Here is a 21,597-nt window from a genome sequence, read left to right as displayed (position 1 = left end):
CACTTCACTAAAACAGGACAGAAATTGTTCAAGCTTTTACTTAAAAAAGTGTATTTTAAGAAACGTTTCTAAGTGTTAGCTGATTGCATTTTGTTTCTGCAGAAATTAATAAGCATGTTCACAGTTTATCTTTTCACAAGCTTTTCTTTGGTAGGCTGCTTCTCAGACAAATGACAGTGCCAGTTTTGAAGTACACTGTTCAAGGGAAAATAGCAAGTAGTAGTAAATTCAGGATGCATGGTATTCAGGATTAAAAAACACATTCAAAGGTGACACAGATAAATAAATTTTCTTCTTAATTTATCAAAGCAATTCAGTATCATTTCCCTTTCAGGACCCACTGGATGGGAACTTCTATTCTATTAACGGAGCTCTATACACATGTAAAAGGAGCTGTGCCTCCAAGCTCTATTCTTTCCCATGTGAACAAGGAAGCATTTGGAGTTCTAGTCACCTGCCCATGAGGAGACACATACGAGCCATTTTCGTTTACACTTTGAGTAACTACGTCAACTCTCTAAAAGTAAGAAAATGGTAAAAAGGAATTGCATGTTATTAAATGAACTGGGACCCACAAAAAAAACCCTAATAAAACCAACAAAACAAAAAACAACCCACACTGATTTTATAGTAGGAATTTCCTAAACCACAAAATCATACGCCTCCAACCACTGCCTCCTAAAACCAAAGAACGTATGAATTGATCAAACACATGCAGCTAACATTTTCTAAGCAAGTATATAAACATACAAAATAACACAGTGTTTTCATAACATACAGCTTTTTCTGTATTTTTAAAAACAAGTATCATAAATATTTTAAAAATAGCAAAATGTAATTTTACACACGTCTTTAAAATTCCTTTATATTTTCTTCCCGGTAAGAAGCTGTACTAGTTCAACCATGATGAGGAGGAGGAGGAAGATGACAATGATTATTATGCAAGACGTTAGTAAAATTACTGCAAAAAGGATCCATGACTGATTTCCATTCTATATTGGCTTATTTAAATCTTAAATAAAACAGGTTTAATCTTTATATAAGCAGAAGTAACCTAGTTTATCCTGCTTCTCATCTCATCCTGTAGCCATCTTAGTCTCTAACCCTAGATCTGTTTCTTACATTCACAGCCAAAGCTAAAGCTAAGGACAGGAATCAGCAAAATGGATAGCAAAGAACCAAATGTCACTTGTCAAGCCCTCATCCTATGTCCAATTAGCTTCTCTGTTCCCTTTGCAGTCACAATGAATTACAAGAAAAATACCCAGATAGGTCAGCAGACTTCATATGGAAGCAAGAAAAAAACCCAATCTGACTACAGTTTCATTCAGTTAATTCATTCTGTATCTTGACTTTATTATCTTACATATTTGAAAGCTGTGCTGGCAAATACTGTTGACTATTTAAAGGAAAGCTTTATTTAATAAATGTTACAAGTTCTTTCTGCCTATAACATTCCTCCTCAAGAAGTTCTGCAAGTCACAATAATAATTTCTGTTGAGTGAAAACTTCTCTATCAGAATTCAGAAGAAAATATATTCTAAATCTGGTTTAATTCTCAGTGCACTTAAACTAAAACCTTAGCTTATAAACTAAGGTTTTTATTTACTAAAACTTAGTAAATAAGAAGAAAAGATGTGGAAACGGAAACAACAGAATTTGATAAACCTAATCCAGCTTTTAAATGTAACCCCGTACTTTTGAGGGAGAAAAAGAGAATTTTAGCTTCATTATTCTCTAAATCACCTCACGTTATTCTGCATAAACATGATCTACACACAATGAGTTTAAGGAATACAAGATTTCCCTATCCCAAAGAGAAATCTTTATTTACAGAAGCTATCAATTACTTTACAACTTTCCTATTAACAAATTTAACTTTGAAATCAAATGTATGCTGGGAGGTCATGAGGGAGGGAAGGAAAAGGCCTTATACATCACTTTAATAAGCATGTGAGACAAGCATGTCAATCTTTCTGTAACAAGTTCTGGCAAAGAAAACAAGAAGAAATTTACGTTCTGTCATATACAAATTCTGCAAATCTAAAACAGCAAAGCAATTTCAAGATACTCAAGATAGAGTCCAACTAGATGAAGCTGTGTAGCTACAGCCAACAAACTAAAATCTAATTTGGTAAACATACACATCAGTGGAAAACATCAAAAGCTTGCATTAAAGTAGAAGTGTGCAATCATCTGTGAAGAAATACACTCTACTTACTAAGTCTGGTATGAATTGTACTGAACTGCATATAAATTCTGAGCAATTTAGATGGTAAGAAATTTCAGATATCAGACCATCTAGATTATATTCAATCCTAAAAAGAGTTTTTAGGATAGCTGCTCCTAAAAAAAAGTATGTGCTGATAAAGCACACAAAACTTAAAACTGTACGAGTGCAGCGGGCACCTGCAAATACTGAATTCTACTGCCAATAGATACATCACAATTGCACCTGACCCCACAACAGCACTCAAAACAACATATTCTCAATGACCAAAAATCCCACAATGCAATATGAAATACATTCACAGGTTCATAATCCTCACATGCCATGAGCCAAGATCAACCACTTGGGGAAAAAAAAAAGTTATCACAGGAATGCTACTTACAAAGTTAATTAACAATTTTTAATCCCTTTCAATTTGAAGTCCACTAATCTACAACATTTTAGCTAGATATATTCACATTACTGTTTTATCTATCAGTGGACCTCTGATCAACTAGTTCAACTTTCTGCAGGAAACAAACGTTAGAAAATTAAGTCATCCAATTTCAAAACGTCCATCCCTGCAAAAATTATTACAAGAAGTCACTCCAATTGTTACTAACATCATCAAAAATTGTGCCAAATTTATATTTTCTTCATATTTAGGTTAAGCTAACTGGATCTTGCACCTTTGTTTACTACATTTAAGAACTCATAAGTATGCCATTTCTTTTCCCTGTAATTATTAACCAAATAAATCCTTAAAGTTTTCTTTGTAACTATACCAAGAGGTCTTCAAGTCCCTCCTTCTAATGCACAAGTTTCAATTGCTGTCATTTTCTTGCCTATTCTCTGAAAATCTGCAGTTTTCCATACTTTCTGAACTATGAGAATCAAAACAGAGGCCATACTCCAGTATCTGTCACATTAGCACTAAGAGATGATGTCTCTAGTGCTACTTGATATTCCTCTGATCATATATCCTTTCTGGCTAACAGTGCACTCAGTATTTATGCTCTTAATTGTGTATGAGTTTCGGGTCTGTTTTAAGAGTCATTGCTCTGCACAGTATCTACTTTCTGTAAAGTATTACACTCCTTCCTGTAACTTCTTACACAGTGGACCACTTTTACATGTTCCTGTAGATTAATTAGCATTTTCACTTTTGCATAACTTAGCTAGCTCTTTACTAGTGAACAGGTTTTATTATTTGCTATTCAGTTTCAAATTACTGATAGTGTATGAATGATGCTACGATTTCTTCCTTGTAGAAACCTACACACATTCAAAATAATAATAAAAAAAATTTGGCTCATTTGATGATCACAAGTTTTCTATTTTTGGGACCTATCGGTTACCAGGTTTTGATACATACAACATACAATGTAAACAATGTTTTCTTAGTTAAAGAGCTCAAATTATTTTACCCAGTGGCTAAGAATCACCTATTTCATGTCTACCCAAGATAGCTGGTCACAGAAGTTAGTTGACATATATCAGAAAATTAACAACAGAAGTTTAGATGGAAAGAAGACCTCCTGAAGATTCTTGTTGCCCCTCAGACACTGGGAATTTAGCTCTGGAAACTAATTGTTCATATTTCTGACTGCCTTGCCCCTGTCATGAAGCATTTTTAATACTGCATTACAACTGCATTACATCTCTTTTTTAGAGTGATGACAAAAGCAGGATATTATCATCATACCTCTGGCTGTAGAAACAAAGTCGGTAATGTTTTAAAATATGGGCAAAAAAAATTACAACATTAAAAACTTTGACATATTGTTCCTTTGCAACTCTTCTCACTCACAGTAAGGAAGAGAACGATCATCCCAAATTACTATGGGGCCCTAATCAACAAAGGTCTTTAGGCCTCTTTTTTCCATTCATTTCAAATACAGTATAACATTGCTGCATGCATGGAAACATAAAACAAGGCCACAAAAGCTTACCAGACATCTCTTAACCCATCTGATGAAAAAAGTTAATAATGTTGTCACTTGTCAGTCATCTGCTGAAAAATTTATCTCCCTTTCTAGTAACTTGGAGGACAGACTTTCCAATGGGACATTATTCTTGAATACGGCTCCAGGAGTCTACTTCTAATCAGCAGGCAACTACAATTTGTGCCTTAAAACATGCACCTCACTTCACAAGCTTCAAAGTAGGCAGAAAAATTAAACACCATCCAAGAGGAAAAGGAGGGATGCAAAAGTGTATGTAGGAGAACTCCATGCTATTTTACTGTTTGGGGTTTTGTTTTTTGCTACTGAAGCTCTGAGAAAAACTTTCTGCAGCAGGAAAACCGGTGAATATCGGACTCAAGACATCTCTCTGAATAATTTAAGAAGTGTTCAAAATTTATTTTAGAAGCTTACACTTCAGAAATTGTTAAATTTTTTCCTATATACACATTACCACAGACCTTCCACTTATTACAGATGAATGAATTTCAAAATCCTGTTTCACAAAGCAACACTTCCAACAAAAATTTCAATAAATAAAAATTTTAGCCTACAGTGTAATTCTAAGATTACTCCCTGTGCATACAACTGCAGGTAGAAAGCTCTGATTTCAGAAAAGGTATAAAATATTCAGCAAGAATGTGGCAAGCCACAATCACTCTGGTTAGTTTTTTAATAGGCAAAAGTACTGAAGGGTTACAGGTTCATGACAAAATCTAGACATGAATTTTCTGTACAATTACGCTACTGCTTTCAAATGGAAAACCATGCTACTTCAGTAAAAAGACAAACCTGCACAAAATATATAAACCATGCAAAAGCCCAGAACTAAACAGCATTCTTTTACTACTAGCAAAATATTACTGGGATAAAGGAACAGCTAGTGAACTTACATGCTTTTTTTAGGGTAGTTTTACTGTTAAAAGCCAGGAAATCTGTTAAAGGTCTTCAAGAAAGGAAACGGAATCTTCTAATACTGAAGTTACAGCAGGGAACGCCTGTAGTCAAGTACAATGAAGTTTGGTGCCCCCTTCATAATTCAACAGAAAACATTACGAGGGTAACAATCTTACTCAATATAAAGAAATGCTTCTCTCTTTTCAAGCGCTACATTTAAGTCCAGAAAGGATTCATTTTTACACTACAAACTACTAACAAAGCATAAGCCTAGCAACATCATTACTGAAAACTGCCTTTCATTGCCAGTACATTTTTTTTCCTTACTGGAGAACTATATAAGGAACAATTTCTCGGTACATTGAAAGGTTTTCCTCTGGAAGTGCCTATGAAATTGTCAAGCATTGGAACAGGCTGCCCAGGGAGGTGGTAGAGTCACCATCACTGAAGTATTCAAAAAACATGTGGATGTGGCACTTCGGGACATGGCTTAGGGGACATGGTGGTGTTGGGTTAACGGTTGGACTTGATCTCGAAGGTCCTTTCCAACCTTAATGATTCTGTGATACTGTATAAAAGCCTGACTTCATAAACAAAGGTAGTTAACACTGCAAGTTGGGTGCCATTAAATTACAATTTTCCACAGCAAAGTTATTACAGTATCACCTCCTCTTTCAGCCAAAACAGAGGCAGAGCTTTCTCTTCCAAGTTCTGCATAGTTTTAATGATACTTGGCTTAGTCAATACTTTACATATAATAGGTAGAAACAGCAGGGAAAACAAATGTAAACTGTCAATGAACACTTCTCAGAAATCAGCCATGTCCCAAACAGTGGTTAAGGAACTAACTTTAATTGGGGGCCATTACAGAATACAGAATAATCCCAGCAAAAAAAGCTACACAATTTACAAACTGCTGTCTTTACTGTGGCCTCATCGGGAACTAACAGCTTCACTTCTTTTCACCTTCAGAAAAGCAACCCAAAAGTACAAGTTTAATAGGCTGTATATTCCATTTCTGCAAGCGTATGTTAAGGAAGTGTGACGCTAAGTAAAAATCATTCCCTTATGATTAGCTTATGTACCAAAGATAAGCAACCTTAACAAATCTTGTATATAGCCAGTATTTTCCATTTTCCAAACCATAAAATAAGCTTAAATACAAAAGCTTACTAGGTCTAGCCATTAAACTGACTTGAACATATTACATTTACAATCCAAAAACTAAAAAGATACGTATTTCCTTGAACAGATCAACGTGAGGGGAAACCTATGGAGGACCTATTTATAGATCTGTATTTTATATACTAACAAACAGAAGAAAGTAAGAATAGTAAGTGAAATTGGAAGTTCCCAATGTCAAAGTCCTAATGGCAATGGATTTTGGGAAGTAGCTGCAGCAGCAGGTTACAAATGAACAGCATTGCTTATTGCCATTTGCTGCAGTTTCCACTTCAGATAAAGTTTCCCATTAACACATCTTTACTGTCACAACCTACACCACATACTTGAACTTCATGAAAAGAAACGCAGATGATTCCACCCACCTAAATGCATAAAGACTTAGCATTTAATACCGTTAATATTAGTATCCCAATTTTTTCCTAATATCAATAATATAAAATTAGGTTTTTACGTCTTCCATCCTGTGCTTTTTAAATGCAAGCTTTGCAGCTACTTTTCAAAAGCAACTTTGAACATTAACATTCTGAACCTCAAAATTTAAGAGGTACATACACAACTTATATCCTTTACTATGATTCTATGATCTTATACTTCCCAATTTCTTTTATATTACAGATCCTCACAGCAGAACAACAATAAAAATAGATGGTTATACAACTCATCCAGCAAAAACTCACTTCAGAAACATCATCAAATACACTGAGTAAATGTAAAGCTACTTTCTATCTAAAATTTCTAAACTTTTAAGAAAACTTAAAATTTACCCCTCCCTACAACTGACGGTATACCTTTTTCCAGCTTTTTTTTTTTTTTTTAATCCAGGGAGAAGTTTCTAAGAGGTGAATGGTCCTGGAAGCACCACTTAGAAGTACTTATCTTAAAAAAATTAACAAACCACCAAACCCCACCTCCTTTTGAGCCACCCAAACAGCCAAGATTCAGGATCAGGGGAGTGAATCACCTCTTTTACACTTGGCTGTTGGGTGTGTGTTCAAAGCATGTTTCATGGAGAGCCTATTCTCATTTGTGATCACAGACTTCTCTCATCCTGGCTTTGACCATACAGTTACAGTGAGGAAACGGTTTTTATAGTAATAAATAATTACTTTAACATTAACAGCAGTTAATACGAACTAAATAGACAGAATCTACTCCAGCTTCTTCCTCAACCCTTTGCTATGCTTCATTACTCTCAGACTTCCCTCTTTCCACCTACCCTGCAATTTCCTCTTTCCAATGCACTTGCCCAGGCAGCTTCCACTCTCTTGTACCTTCCCTCACGCCCCGTTTATTTCTGACTGCTGGTCAATGACCACGCTAATTTAATCACCAGTTAGCCTCTTGTCCTCCTCTCCTGCGAGGGTTGTTAAGATGGGAAAGAAAAGCTAGCTCTCCGTTTCCAGCTGTTCGCTCTCCCTTTGCTATAAGGACTCTGAACTGCTTCAGGATCCACTGGAAACACAGCAAACCAACACTTCATGACAGAAGATCCCACCACTACATCGATAAAACTAGGAAGTAATGATTTTAAATATTCCATTCAGCCTCTAATAGCAGTAGGAATCTTAGAACTGTGTTACAGTCAATAACAGCTGTCATTAAGAGTCTTCTTAATTGCCAATTAAAAAAAAACATGCAAAAGAAACATATTCACAAAAGTTCAGTTAGATTTTGGAACTTATGTATCACAAATTATAATCAAATTTCATTAAAATAGCCTACATAGCACATAATCTAGCAAAAGATTTCATGCTGTGTACATTACTGTTGTCCATTTGTTATTTTAAACAATTCAGTAAGATCATGGCATGAAGCAAACATACATTTTCAAAGACTCTTAAACATAAATGTAGCAAAAAACTCAGTATCTTCTTCACAATAAGAAACAACAGAGTACATGTAGTTTAACTGAAGTTTTTTTGCACACAGTCATTCTGCTCCCTACCTTTAAGCAGAACCACCCCCCCCCCATCCTTCTCCCTTTTTTTACCAAGGGTTGCATCTTCCATATATTATTTAGGAGCAAAAACTGTATCTCCCTTACAACATTCCCGAAGCTACTCTATTTAACTGACCCCTTTGTTTTCTTTCCTGCACACCAATATCACCTTGTTTATGCATTTAAAAAGACCTACAAGAATCATCTATGCTCTCAGTCTGTCCATTCTCAAGCATGAGAGACCTCAAATCTTTGTACTTCCCTTTTTTCTTTAATGGAAACATTCTTCCACATCCACAAGGCTCTTCATAGTTCTGTTCCCTGTAAACAATGCTAGATTTAGTCCCTATTTGTTACTGTTAAGGAACTTCACACTTGAGTTGGTCTCATAAGACCCCCTAATCTCGTCAAACTCTACACTTGCCTATAGCAGCTGACCTAGAAATACGAGATGCGCTGAAGGGGGTAGCTGTTCATTATGTTTTAAACACTTGCACACAGAGACAACGTCCCCATGCACAAGGGCCTGAAAGCAAGAACAAAGTTACTGCAATTTTTTGATATGCTGGATGTACAAGTACTCTTTGGAAACCAGGGATGTGACAAAAACTAGCAAGTACTCTACCGTGTTTAGTCCAAGGTAAACTTGCAAGTCTTTCTCTGGAGAAAAAATCATCTCTGTACGTAGTCTCTTTCCACAAAAACCATGCAGTAAGCAACTCTGAAAAATGCTTTGTTTGCACTGTGTCATATGGAGGGCCTACCCATAACACACATCTTGAAACTTGAATTGAAAGCAACTGAACTTCTTACCATGGATTACAGTTCTACAAACACAAAAGATTCTGACATGACTTTTACAATAATAAGCTTAAAACCAAATACCCTTATATGGGTACCAAAGGTATTCACAGGGGCAGGTTCTATCATTTTAAAGTTATTAATTTTCAATCAACTTAGTTATAGCTGTTATATTTTAGATTTAAATGATGCTTAGACACTTGTCTTTACCACAAAAAAAGTGAACCAGTCATGCCTAAATGAGTCCCAAGTATCAGCAATGTTATATCAGTGAATCTTCTTGCTTCACTTCAGAGCAAAAATCACTGAGAAATACTTAAGAGTGACTTTTTAAACATTGACTTGATAGGGAGAGATTAGGTTAGTCAGGCTTTGCGTTCAGTAGTAATACTCCAGATTTTCGTTCTGTTTTTTTAAGGAATGAGAGAAAAAGAGATTGTTTGTTTGGGACTTTAATGCAGTTTGGGGAAATAAATACTGGTGTTTTTTCAATGAGGTTTGCTTTGCTAAATTCAGCTAGATTGTAAGAAGGCAATAAGAGTTTTGTAGTAGTTCCAATGAAATGCACAGTAATGGGGGGGGGGGCGGAACAGAACCAAAATTAACACTTTTTTCCCCAAGAGTGTAAAACAAAAAGAAAACAAGCCAGAAAACTACAGTAGCATCAAAGCCAATTAATACACTTCAGTCATCTTAAGACCACAATGAAAAATTTTAGCAATTAAAAAAAATTTTTTTTTCTTCCTTCCACTGTATGTCTGCAATTGCAAAACTAAGGGAATACTATTTTGATGACAGTATCTTAGTGTAATTCAAGACAGAAAACACAGTAAATTATTAGATTGTCTTTTGCACATTAGCAATATGCAAATGTCCATAATACCACAGCATTTCACCTATACTGTAGCACCTACCTTCAATTCATACTGATAGAAAGATTCAGTAAATCGAAGACAAAGTTGATATCCCCCTGCTCACATCTGCTCAGCTTTCGTTTGCTACATACAATACACAGGATTTAATGCAACTTTGGTTGTTTTGAATATATTTTAAACAGCTGAAACTGAGGCCCAACTAACCTTACTAACCCACACACAAAAAAAAAATCACTTGTTATTTTCATTAAATAGTGCAAACGTTCATCTTTTAAAATTAGTAGTTTCCCTCAGACTGTTGAAGACTCCTTCCTTCTCCCAGTCTATTAACACATGTGCAAAGGACCACCTTCAGATCAGAATAAATGAAATTTTCCACTGTGTTAAGAGCCTGGGTAAGGAGAAGGTACAGTGGGATAGTGTTCCTTCCACTTACAAAACTACAAATAATTCATTTTCCTTCATCGTTACTGTATACATCCATGCTTCAGGTCATTCCCCAACTATTAAATCCAGCTGGACTCAGCGAGAACGTCAGAATGCCTTTCCTACCTTAAAAACAATTCCAACACACAAATAAGCAAATACACTCCCCATACAGAGCCTCATCCTCCAGATGTCTTCATACATGCATAACTCCACTGAAGCAGAAAGAATTACTGACTGTAGCAAAACTAAGGATGACTTCAAGAGTGTGTAGGACGAGTATCTTTGGACAGGTGAACAGGAAATAAGAGAGGACACCTCTGTGTCCTGAAAGGTAGCACAGAATACCAGCCTACTGGCTTTGCACATGCATTTAATTCTGAGATTATTATACTTCCACATTACCAGTGGTCTACAGAGCCCCTGTATTAATCCAAAGAAAGAAATACAAATAGGAACTGTAAGAACACTTGGGTACCATACACACATTTTTGGTGTGGAACTAGTATTTCCTAAAAGGTACTTACGGTTATTTTCTTTATTTTACTTTTAACTATTATAACAGGTAAAAATAGTGCAGCAATAAACGTATCTGTACATCACAAGTTGTAAACTTTATATACAACAAACCAGCACTGATTTAAAGCTCTAAGTTCTCTATTTGAATACTTCACTTTCTAACTCAATACAAAGACCAAATACAGTGCTTATAAAACACGCTTCCAAACTCAGTCAGTAACCGGGATTTTCTGAACTGCAACTGTTACCATTTTGTATTAAATGAAAAACCCCATTCTTTCTTTTTTCTAGGAAGCAGGGACAGAAAATAACAGCAGTTAAAAAATATTGGGGATATTACTACTGTCTAAAATATCCTGTAAAAACACAGGAGGCTGACTGTGAACATTCTTTTTTAAGCTCCTGGCAAGAAGGCTCTAGTGAGTGCTACCTTTGATTATAATTTTCTGATTGTTAAGAGTTCTACACAGCAGCTAAATATGAAGAAGCTTTTTTTCATTTCTTATGGAGTTTAGTCTATGAAGCATGTAACTACACAGTATAGCACCACAATACACAGTTACTGAAAAAAGTCTCTAAAACAGCAGATATTTATTGTTAGTGAAAAATCCAAAATACTATTTCATGTTATCAAATGTTGCAGTATGTCTAAAGTAAGTGAGACATACCAGTTAAAAAAAAAAAAAAGAAAAAGAAAAAAGAGAAGCTTATTCATCCTTTTTGGTTAGGAAAAAAACCTACTGTACCTGTAAAAATAAGAAAATTAATAGGTGTTACAATGCCTAGATGATTGCTTGCAACAAAATTTGCACTTTGGTTTCACTGCAGTCTTCTAAGCTCAGTACAAGGCACGTTTAGTGTAACACTCTCATCACCTGAGTGATAATGGCTGAATTTAATATTTATGAGAAATTAGTAATTGCTTAAATAAAGGTTAATTAAAGATAACTCACCACCATCCCTCTCTCTAACTCTGTGAGTGTGCACACTTTTTGCTTTACTGTGCCCTGTGTTGTCACCGTATTTGTTTTCAGGGCTATCAGAGCGCCGCAACATTTTATTTGGTGGTGAAGGATCTGTGGTGTCTCGCATCTTGTCATGACGGTGATCACCGCCACCGGGGTGACTCTTGGATGAGTACTTAAGAGCCTGTAACAGATCACAAGAGAGTAGGCATTTACATTAGAGATGAAGTTACAGAACTGATGTTAAAATGTTATTTCTGAATTTTAGAAAGACTTTTTAAAGTTAATTAATTTTAATTTCCTACTTAAAAAAAAATCAGCGTTAGTCTTTATAATTTTAATTACCTACATTAAAGCAACAAGTTCTGTAATTAGAATTCAAACCATTTTCTCCCACTATTATAGCCAACATAACACTTGCTGTTAAGAAAAACCTAATTTCTTTCACTGATGGACTACACACTTTCAGCAGTATATGGGCCACAGCACTTCTGCACTTTTGGGAGAAGCACAAGTCTCTACTTGGTATTAAGAATATAAACAGAAAGTTACACTGAATCAGTATAAACTTTGAATATGTCCTTCATACTGTAGTCACGGCCACTCAGTTTCACCACTACCTTGAACTTCTGCAACTTTTTTTCAGTACCAGTAATCCTGTAGCAGATGTAATAAAAAAATCCTAAAATTCTGAGGGCCCAAAATATGTAATATGACAATTCATTTTGAAGTATTTACCAAAAATTACATGTTCTGCCTCACTTCGACCTGCTTGATTTTGCAATGTGATCTTCTGAGTGGAAAGTGTTTACATTTACACAAACTGTCACTGACAGCTGCCTTAGACTGTCAGATTACACTTCACAGTGATACAAATACACAGAACTGTAATAAAACAGTTCAATTCTGTGCCCTAAGGACAGCAATATCCCAATATATGGCATTCCCCAGATTCACACCCCGAGAACTGTTTTTTTCAGTAGACACAGCAGAGGAATACAGTATCCACCTTACAGAAATTGAGGTTATTGTCAGCAGCTTAAGAATTTGATGGTTTCTGAACATGCCTAACAGCTGGCAACTGCAGAAATTAAACCTTACTGGCAACCCCAGTTATTCAGGGTCTAAAACCATGCCCTGCTCAGGTTACAGGCCACAGCACCAGTTTTGGGGAGAAGAAAGGACTTGGGGAAGGGGGTGGGGGAAGAATAAGATGCCTTTTGTTTTTAAAAAGGAAACACTCACCTCCCCCTGGATATCCACTCCACCGCAAGTGACCCCGGTTCGCTCTCCCGCCCCCCGTACCGTACCCTCCCCGACTCCTAGGCCCCAGCCCTACGCGGGTCGCACTAGGCCGCTCCTCCTCGCCCCGGCCCCGCAGGCCTCAGGAGAGCGCCGGAGCCCAGTTCCCTCCGCGCGCGGCCGCCGCAGCCCCCCCCCCCCCGGTCCCCCCAGGCTCGAAACGGCGCCGAGGGACAGGACAGAGGCGTCTGTTGCACCGCGGCCTGCGGCGGCGGCCGAAGCCTCCGCTGGAGTAGCTCCCCCCCCCTTCTCCTCCCCTGCTCCTCCTCCCGGGCCTAGTGGCCGGCGCTTGAGGTACCTGGTAGGGCTGCGAGTCCCCCCTGCGGTCGTGACAGCTAAAGAGAAAGCGAGAGAAAGAGAGAGACGTTAGCGAACAACCGTTACCGGCCGCCGGCGAAGGGGGCCCAAACATGGCGGAGGGGAGGGGGAGACCCCGCGGGGCCAGGGGCCATAGGAGGAGGAAGGGATTTACCCATCACTGAGTCTCTGCTGTTTCCTCGCATACATTACCATCAATGCCCGGCCTGTGTGTGTGAGTGTGAGGGGACGAGGAGGGGACGGCCGCGGCCGGGCCACAGGCGCCGAGGGGGGAGGAGGGGGAGGCAGCGCTCCGCCTCGCCGCCGACCGGGGGCAGGGAGGGGGGCAGGGAGGGAGGGGGCGGCTCAGGCAGCTCGGCTGGGAGCAGCGCTCACGGGCCCATCTCCTCCGCGCACAGCGAGAGGGGAGACGCCAGCAACTCGGCCCCGCGCGCGCTGAGACACTCCGGGAGCACGGCCTCCGCCGCCGCTGTTGCCGCCGCGGCCGCCTCCTCCTCCCCCCGCTGCGCCCGCCGCCGCCGCCGCTTGCTCCTCCAACTACATCCGGGAAACTCGGGCGACGCTAAGCTCGGTTAACGTCGGCTCTTTTCGGCTCTTTCCGACACGCTCCGTCCCCTCTGTCCCCTTTGCTCTCGGGCGACTCTGCCTTCGGGAAACATCGGCTGCCTTCGCCGAGCCCAACGCCCTTCAATCTCTCCCTTCGGTAAGCATCGGCTCGTTCCGTAATTCTCCTCCCTCCCTCACTCCCTCCCTCCCCTCATCGGCCGGCCCGCCTCGTCCCCCTCTCCCGAACACTACCTGTCTTCGGAAAACATCGGCTATTTCCGTAGAGATGTTTTCACGTTCCCGTCAGGGTGGCGCCGCGTTCGGAAACGCTCGGGTATTTCCGTGACCCCTCACCCAGCGGCGCCGAGGCACTGTCGGTCGGAGCAGCCGTTGGCCAGGCGCGCCCGGCTGATTGGCCGAGGGGAGCCCCCGCCGCCTGGGGGGCCGAGCTGCCGGCAGCGCTGCACGGCGCTTCTCTACGCGGGCGGGCCGGACCGAGAGGGAGCCGGGCTACGGTGGGGCGGCTGGCTTTCTCGGTGGGAGCCGACAGGGCGGGAACGCCAAGCAGGTGGGGGCAAAAGGGGGAATTGCGAGAGAAGCGGCGGGGTGGGGAGAGCGGCACCCGACCGCGAGATAGGAAAGGGAAGGTTTCCGCTTACCTACCCCCTCCTCCCCTTCCGCCCAGGGACTTGATGTATAGGCAGGAGCCATTTTGTGTATGGCTCGTCTTCTGTGAGGAAGCGCTCGGCGGTGAAGAGGTTGTTAAAATGTCCCTGGGGAGGCGGCGGCTGCGCGGGGCAGGCTGAGGCCCGGCGGTTTCTCAAGACCCATCGTGGCGGAACTCTGCTCCCGGCCCCTGAAGAAACGCCGCCAGGCTGCCGCAGCCCTGGCCGCTGAGGGAGCGAGGCGCTGGCAGCAGAACGGCCCGGGCGCGGTGAAACCGCCGCCGGGGGGGGTGGGGGGGTGTGAGTGAGTGAGGGGCGCTAACGGCCGCCTCCGGCGAGCGAGAAGCTCGTCCGCGTCGCGGCACCCGCCTAAAATTGTCGTCCCGGCGCCCGTGAGTGGCCAACAGCGGCAAATCGGTTCGCCTCGACTCAGGTGGCCCCGGGCTCTCCGAAGTGGATGCCTGGCACTCAGTTTTGCGAGGAAGATCCCCTTCATCAGAGGCTGAGTGGTTGCTGCTGCTGCTGGTGGTGGTGGTGGTAACTGCTGAGCCTTCAGTTGGTTGGTTCTGACCAAACCCTCGAAGGCTGAGCTACAAAGCATCGTCTATTCAGAATGGTATTGAAATATTACAAAATATAATAGAAGATTTTTGATACCAGAGTTGAGCCTTGCTATGAGGGTATCCTAGGAGAGAGCAGTTTTCAGTAAAAGTATGGTGTTGATGCCGAGTTTTGTCCTGCTCCCTTTTGGAGGAGGGAAGAGATGTGGCACAATTCAGAACTAGCATGTTAACCTTAAACAGAGCATTTGTGCTAGGGTAGCATTATTCATTATGACTCTCTTAAAGAAATTTTTTTTTATTTTATTTTTTAGAGTGCAGAAGGCTGTTGCTGAGAGGGGACTTCAGGGAGCAGTGGCAGAGCTCAGGGAAGGGAGTGGAGGATGACTCAGCAGGGAGCTGTTCTTCAGGGTTATAATAACGAGCTAGTGAAATGCATTGAAGACTTGTGTATGCAAAAAGAAGAGCTGAACAAACAAATTCAGCAAGCAGAAGAGGAAAAAAATAAACTTCAGCACAAAATCGAAGTCCTGAGTGAACAACTGGAGTGTGTATGTGAAAACCTGGACCAAAAGGTAGCTTCACGGAATGAGCTTGATAAAATTCTTGCTGAAACTGAAGCTGCTTACATGAAGATTTTGGATAGTTCTAGAACTTTGCTTAATGTCCTAAAGAAGGAAGTGGGAAGCTTAAAGCATACACCAGAACTGAAAACCAGTGTAACATGAAACAGTCAAATGTTTGGACTCCACAGTGCTAAAATTCCACTAGGTGAGAAATGTGGTTAGCCACAGAACCTTACAATGACAGTATAAGCAGAGAGGGGTTTTCTTCCAACCTTTCTGTATGTTTTTTTATTATTTTTAAATGCACTAGAAAACAGATGAAATAAAGTTGCTGGTTTGCTGTTAAAAAAAAATCTAATTACTTAAACACTACAAAATTATATTGCAGATAGGTGGTTGAGGCAGATGTGAGGCTGTCAGTTTTGACATGGTGATGCTTCAAGGCTAATCTGAGACAGGAAAAACTCGCTTTTTATTGGTCGGCTTCAGATGGCTACCACTGAATTCCTGTTTGATTGAAACCTAGTGGGTGCAAATAAATCTGATACTACTTTTCACTTTACTGTTAGGGACCAAATAGAAACCAACTATTTAGCTTCCTCTAGGAGTTTGGAGTTCTGTTGGATGCATGCACAAAGACAGCTCCTGTTTATAATCATCTCTTATCTGGAATAATGGAGGGATAAGGTGAGGAAACATGACTGATGCAGGGCATGGAGACTTGAAGACTATGTATGATTCATGCCTCTTCTGAAGCTATACTCAAAAACTGTTTAGAAAGGAGGCACACGATAGTGAAAGACAGGTTTTGATGCAAGTGCATGCCTTCCACATGCAGAGCACAGTGCTGCAGGCAGCTACACTGTGTAAGCTCAGACCAGGTAATCCACTTACGGACACATGTGTCCACATCAGGACAAGATGACTGCATTTCTACAGTGTCTAGAAGTTCTGAAAAAACTACCGGGGTTCAGTCAAAAATACTGAGAGTTAAATACAAGGCCAAGGAAGATAATCTTAGCTAAAAGCCAATAATAGAACTTCTGGAAACCTTATTTTTAGTGCCATTTAGCTCTATACTGATCTATTAAATAATTTTAATAAGATTGTAAAGAATAGTGAACAACCTGGAATGAAGATAGATAAATACAAATGAAAGATGAAGTAGAAAATAACATGAGAAGTAGTTTGCAGCTGTCAGGCATTCTAACAGATGAGGTTAAAATAGAGCCTAGCTTAGCAATCAGGGAGGAGGCAACAGCATGGCAGAAATCTCAATCTGTTTTCTATTTCTAGTGGTTACTAAACCTCTCTGTGTTTGTGTGTGTACATACAGACACATTTTGTCCTGCTCATTCATGTGTTATAGCAGGAACTTTATTTTTAAGCTGCATATTGTAGTCAAATCATTCTATACCAATTAACTAAATTGAAAGAAGTGCAGTTCTAATCTCCTTACATGATTAACTGTGTGTCTCAGGTGCGAGTATAAAGGGTACATAGATGTGAAGAGTTTCAGTAATAGCTCTTCACCAGTAATATGAAGCAAATTTTATACTCTGGTTGCCATGCTACATCAGGGATTAGTGTGACCGAGCTAATCAACAGTTTACTTGTATAGCACTTCGACTGACTTCCCTCGAGTAATGCTGAGGTGATAAAATTAGATAATCTCAGGGGTACTGCTATTATGGTACTGCAGTATTCAGGACCATCTTGTTTATATTGAAGTGAAACACAAAAATGTTGCTCTTTTTTAGTAGCAAAAAAGTGATGTATTTCACTGTATGTTTCTTGACATTCTCTCTTCCCCTAGTCTTGTAGTAGTAACTAATTTACACCAAAATAGGAAGACTCAGGACAATGTATTCACTAAAGAGCAAAGACTTTTTTTAGAGTTGCATATGTAAACTGCTGTTTCTTATTAGCTGAAAGGGAACTTGAAGTTGCCTGTGGAAAAAAAAATTCGTATCATAGAAAGCTCATTTATAGAGAACAGTACAGTTAATTTCTTGTATTATGCACCTCAGACAATAATTACAGGTTTGACTTAGAATAAGCATATATTATAAATAATGCCTCTTCTTGCATTCTCACTTACACTACTTCTTGTAAGGCTTGTTCTCCATTGGTTCAGGTGGTTCCTGCTATACAAATTCCTGTAACATGCAACTCAAATCATGGTTTGCAACAATTTGAAGGTGTATGCATTACAATCTCCACCCTGGTCTCTTTTGGCCAGGTTATAGGGTTTAACATTTCAATGAACTCCTCCACTTGCCCCTAGCCTGGCTAGCAACAAGGGGTTCCTGCTGTAGTAATTCCCATAACGTGCAACTCAAATCCTGGGTTACAACTCTTCTTAGGCTGTTAAAACTAAAGAAGTTTTAAGAGAAGCCTTGTAAGTCTTTAAAGAAGTCTACTTCATGACCATCTAATCTACATCTAAGTGTAGCTATTACAGTGTCAAAACTAAAATACTGCAGATGTTTGAATTTTTTAAGTTGCAAAACTAAGGGAAAATGCAACTGTTGGCTAGTATTTACAGACACTGGGGCCTCCCAGCTTTCAAATAGAAAGTTGCGGTGTTGTTAGAATTCCATGCAGTGATACCAGTCTGTAAAATTTCTGTTTAAATTCAGATTCACAAATGGAGAGCAATAAAATCATATCTCTAGGGCTTGCCTATTTGTAGAGTAACTCACAAGTGTGGCAGTCACTCTGAAGTGCACCTGCACAGTTGTTACTCAAAAATAGCACTTGCCATTATATTGAACCAAGTGAACTTACTGTGTCCTTTCATTGAAGTGGTAAACCTTTTTCACTGCTTTTTTGAGGTAGTATAAATCCTGACATAAATAGCTTTTCTTAAACAGCTTCAGTTTGTTTAGAAGACATGCAAACTATATTAATACACAGTATTGCTAGAACAGAAAAGATAGTTTGCGGATTATGGCAGCTCTGGAGGGCTAGCTTGCAATGGGTTTGCCCAAAAAAAGGCAGGTTATAAACCTTCAGCATCATACTTATTCGTGGCTTAGTTTTTATATTGATTTTATGTGACTGTCTGGGTTAGATCCATTAATTTGCTTGAGTGCTTACAGTCTAGGAGCCTTCATGACAGAACTTCACGTTACCAAATGGTAGTGCCTGATCTAAAGTGCCATGTTGGGTGTCTTGTAGTTTGTTTGGTATGTGAGGAGACAGAGTTTTTGAAACTCCTACCTGTGCTTGATTCAAAGCTCCAGTGAAATGCATCTAGAGCACTGTTCTAATTTCCTGAATTTATGTAGTGGCATCTCCACCTGGTTTCCAAATAACAGGCTGTAACTGGAGGACAGATGGCGATTCCCAGCTTTTATTCTTAATACATGTACCTAGCACATACACCTCTAGTGATTAACAAGTTTTTCAAAACATTTAGGTTTTGACTCTGCCAAGTAAATTAAGTTTATTAAGTATGATAGAGTTTGGTGGTTACCAAAGAAACTGCTTGTGAGTGGTGTGTTGAAAGTCATCTTTTGTGTGGAGGTGGTTGTACTAGTCGCTGGGTGACGTCGCATATACAAGCAGTCACTCACAATCCATAACTGTCTCTGCGAAGATGCTTATCCTTCAGTTCAGGTACCTCCCCATACGCAGTTTCTGCCAGTCATCTTACAGGAACGGAGGTGAGTGGATTGGAATGGGTCCTAATTTTTATGGTGAAGAATAAAGAGAAAGTATGGATGTGGAGTCCTGGTTTGGGAAGATTGGAGCATGAGGGTGTGTGATGGAAGGAGAGGTGGACTTCTTAATTTCTGTCTGCTCTAAGCGTACTTGTACTGAGCTACTGCCTATGGTTACTGCTACCCAATAAATCAAAGTTTAGGAATCATCTGTGGTTCACTGGAAGTCCGGACTTTCCCCATACCTGATTTAAATCCACTGACAAGTAGGCTACAGAAGGAATCGGCTTGTTGCTTCTTCTTTCTGACCCCACAAACTGGCATGCTGAGCTACAGAGTTCCACAGTGGACAGTTCCAGCAGCAGGCTGTGGAATCTGAGCCTCCCGTTTGTGGGGTAAGGGTACTGCCAGGTTCACACGGGATGTGTTGCCGTTGTTTCCTACCCTGATAGCTTGCCTATGAACAGTAATCAGTGAACTACTTGGGTTTTGTAAAGAACCCTAAGACCTGTCAGTGTACTGGATGCACTCGGCACTATGTCAGACTGACCCTGGAGAATTTAGGCAAAGGGGTGGCAATTTTTTGTCTCGTAACTTGGTGAATGCAAGAGGTTTCCTCAGACTAGGAAGTTTTCAGACTAGGAAGACTAGTCATCTTCAAACACTAGTCCATTCAAAGCAAGCTAGAATCTAAACCCAGATGAGTGGGTCTTGGATTGCAGTTTCAGAATGAAGGATCTCTATTCCATCTAGCTCTTGTGGTATAAGTGTGTCTCACTCCAAACGGATTAAGTGGATTAAGCTAAATTGGAACAAGGTACTCTTAATTCTAGAACAAGAACATTCAGAAGTTTGTTAGCAAAAGGATCAAATGTCTACAGTTAATTAATTCATTGTGTGGATGAGTCCTGCGCAGAAGACCAGTATCTGTTACTCCTTAGATGATTTTGCTTGTTCGGAGAGATTTGAGTTAGAAGATGTAGCTTGTGGCAGTTGCTGAAATTATCCTTAACTTTGAGTAGATCCTAGGCTCTTGGGTTTTTATGTAAGAAGCTGATAAAACAGTTAATTTTTTTAATAAGGTTTTTTCCCCTCCTTTTCAGTAGTGAGTGAAGAAGTATCAATAGATGCTTTAATATTGATTTGTTTGTATGTGGATTTTTTTAACGGATAGATGGATAGACAAGTTTTCCTAAAATCAGAGCTCTCATTAGCTTCATTTTTAATGCATGTGTGTGTTTTTAAATATAAAGATCTTTTTTTCTCTGTTGGGGGAAGCATTAGCCTTTGGTTTAGTTTGTGCACCAATTACTTTGTCAGTCGCTGTTGTGTTGCTGTGGGCGGGGGATTTGGGCACTTTGGCGGCTTGTCGATGACTGTTCTAGACTTTACAAACTGGGAATGGGTCTTTTTTGTTCTTTGCCCCTTACTGCTTTATAAATCTCTCTTTAATTTCAGTTGCCCCAGAGTAGTCCTTGATTGTTTTCTTCCTTAGTTGATTTTCAGATGAAGTTTCATTCAGTATCTAGCTGTAAAAAAGAGATGTGTGCAGGTGACACAACTTACTTGCATGTTAGTTGTTAAAACATGATGGAGAGGTTCAGGCTTGCAGAAAAAGGAGCTATATATTACTTGGTCATTCAGAGCTTTAGCTTATGGGATTTGTGTGAAAAGTAGTTCAGTGCTGTAATTTGATTTTACAAAAATAGGATGTTAGAAGAAGTGGGGCTAATAAAACATTTTCATTTTATAGTGGTTTCAAAAGTAGTTTCACAAGATCTTGTGGGGTGGAATAATCTGCATTTTTTTTTGTTTATTTGTGCAAGACTAGACTGTAGATATGCTGCAGTAACCACTACGGTATATTAGCAAGTTTTTAGTACAAACTTGGATATCTTATTTAGCAGTGGCATTGAAAATAATGGTTTCAAGTCTTTGCCTGTTGCCCGCTACATCATTCAAAGCTAGTAATATTTGTAAGTATGCTTAATTTGAACATCATAAATGGGAAAATGTTACTCTTGGAATAGGATTTGTCTGTATTGGAGAAAAACAGGCACCTGTAGACAGAGATCATGTTCAAAAAAAGGCATTTGAGAAAAGTCCTATCAGTCTCCCTCTGCAGGTGGGATTGACCTGTGATTCCACTGACTATGATGGGAGCTTTGGTTTTGCTCACGCCTCACTTCAAG

The 21,597-nt window shown here is 39.9% G+C and overlaps 2 protein-coding genes across 3 annotated transcripts in view; one reads left to right on the top strand and one right to left on the bottom strand.

Moving 5' to 3' along the window:
• WAC (WW domain containing adaptor with coiled-coil) overlaps positions 1–13,595 on the bottom strand; it is a gene marked incomplete at its 5' end in the record, with an annotated part of 61,776 nt that extends 48,181 nt beyond the window's left edge. For both annotated transcript variants that reach the window (XM_081996716.1, XM_081996717.1), the window contains 3 exons: positions 11,769–11,964; positions 13,381–13,417; positions 13,555–13,595. In XM_081996716.1, coding sequence (XP_081852842.1) covers positions 11,769–11,964; positions 13,381–13,417; positions 13,555–13,595 — 274 coding nt within the window. The remainder of the gene's footprint in view (positions 1–11,768; positions 11,965–13,380; positions 13,418–13,554) is intronic.
• A 1,458-nt stretch (positions 13,596–15,053) lies between these two features.
• LOC309403013 (microtubule nucleation factor SSNA1-like) lies at positions 15,054–15,899 on the top strand (the record flags this gene model as incomplete). Its single annotated transcript, XM_081996996.1, has 1 exon — positions 15,054–15,899. The coding sequence occupies exon 1, from the start codon at positions 15,555–15,557 to the stop codon at positions 15,897–15,899; it is 345 nt and encodes a 114-aa protein (XP_081853122.1). The 5' UTR covers positions 15,054–15,554.
• Positions 15,900–21,597: the final 5,698 nt, after the last annotated feature.

Source organism: Phaethon aethereus (genome assembly GCF_964289735.1).
Source record: "Phaethon aethereus genome assembly, chromosome: 2".
NCBI lineage: Eukaryota > Metazoa > Chordata > Aves > Phaethontiformes > Phaethontidae > Phaethon > Phaethon aethereus.
Note: the sequence above shows the minus strand (reverse complement) of the source record. Positions and strands in the feature narration are given on the sequence as shown.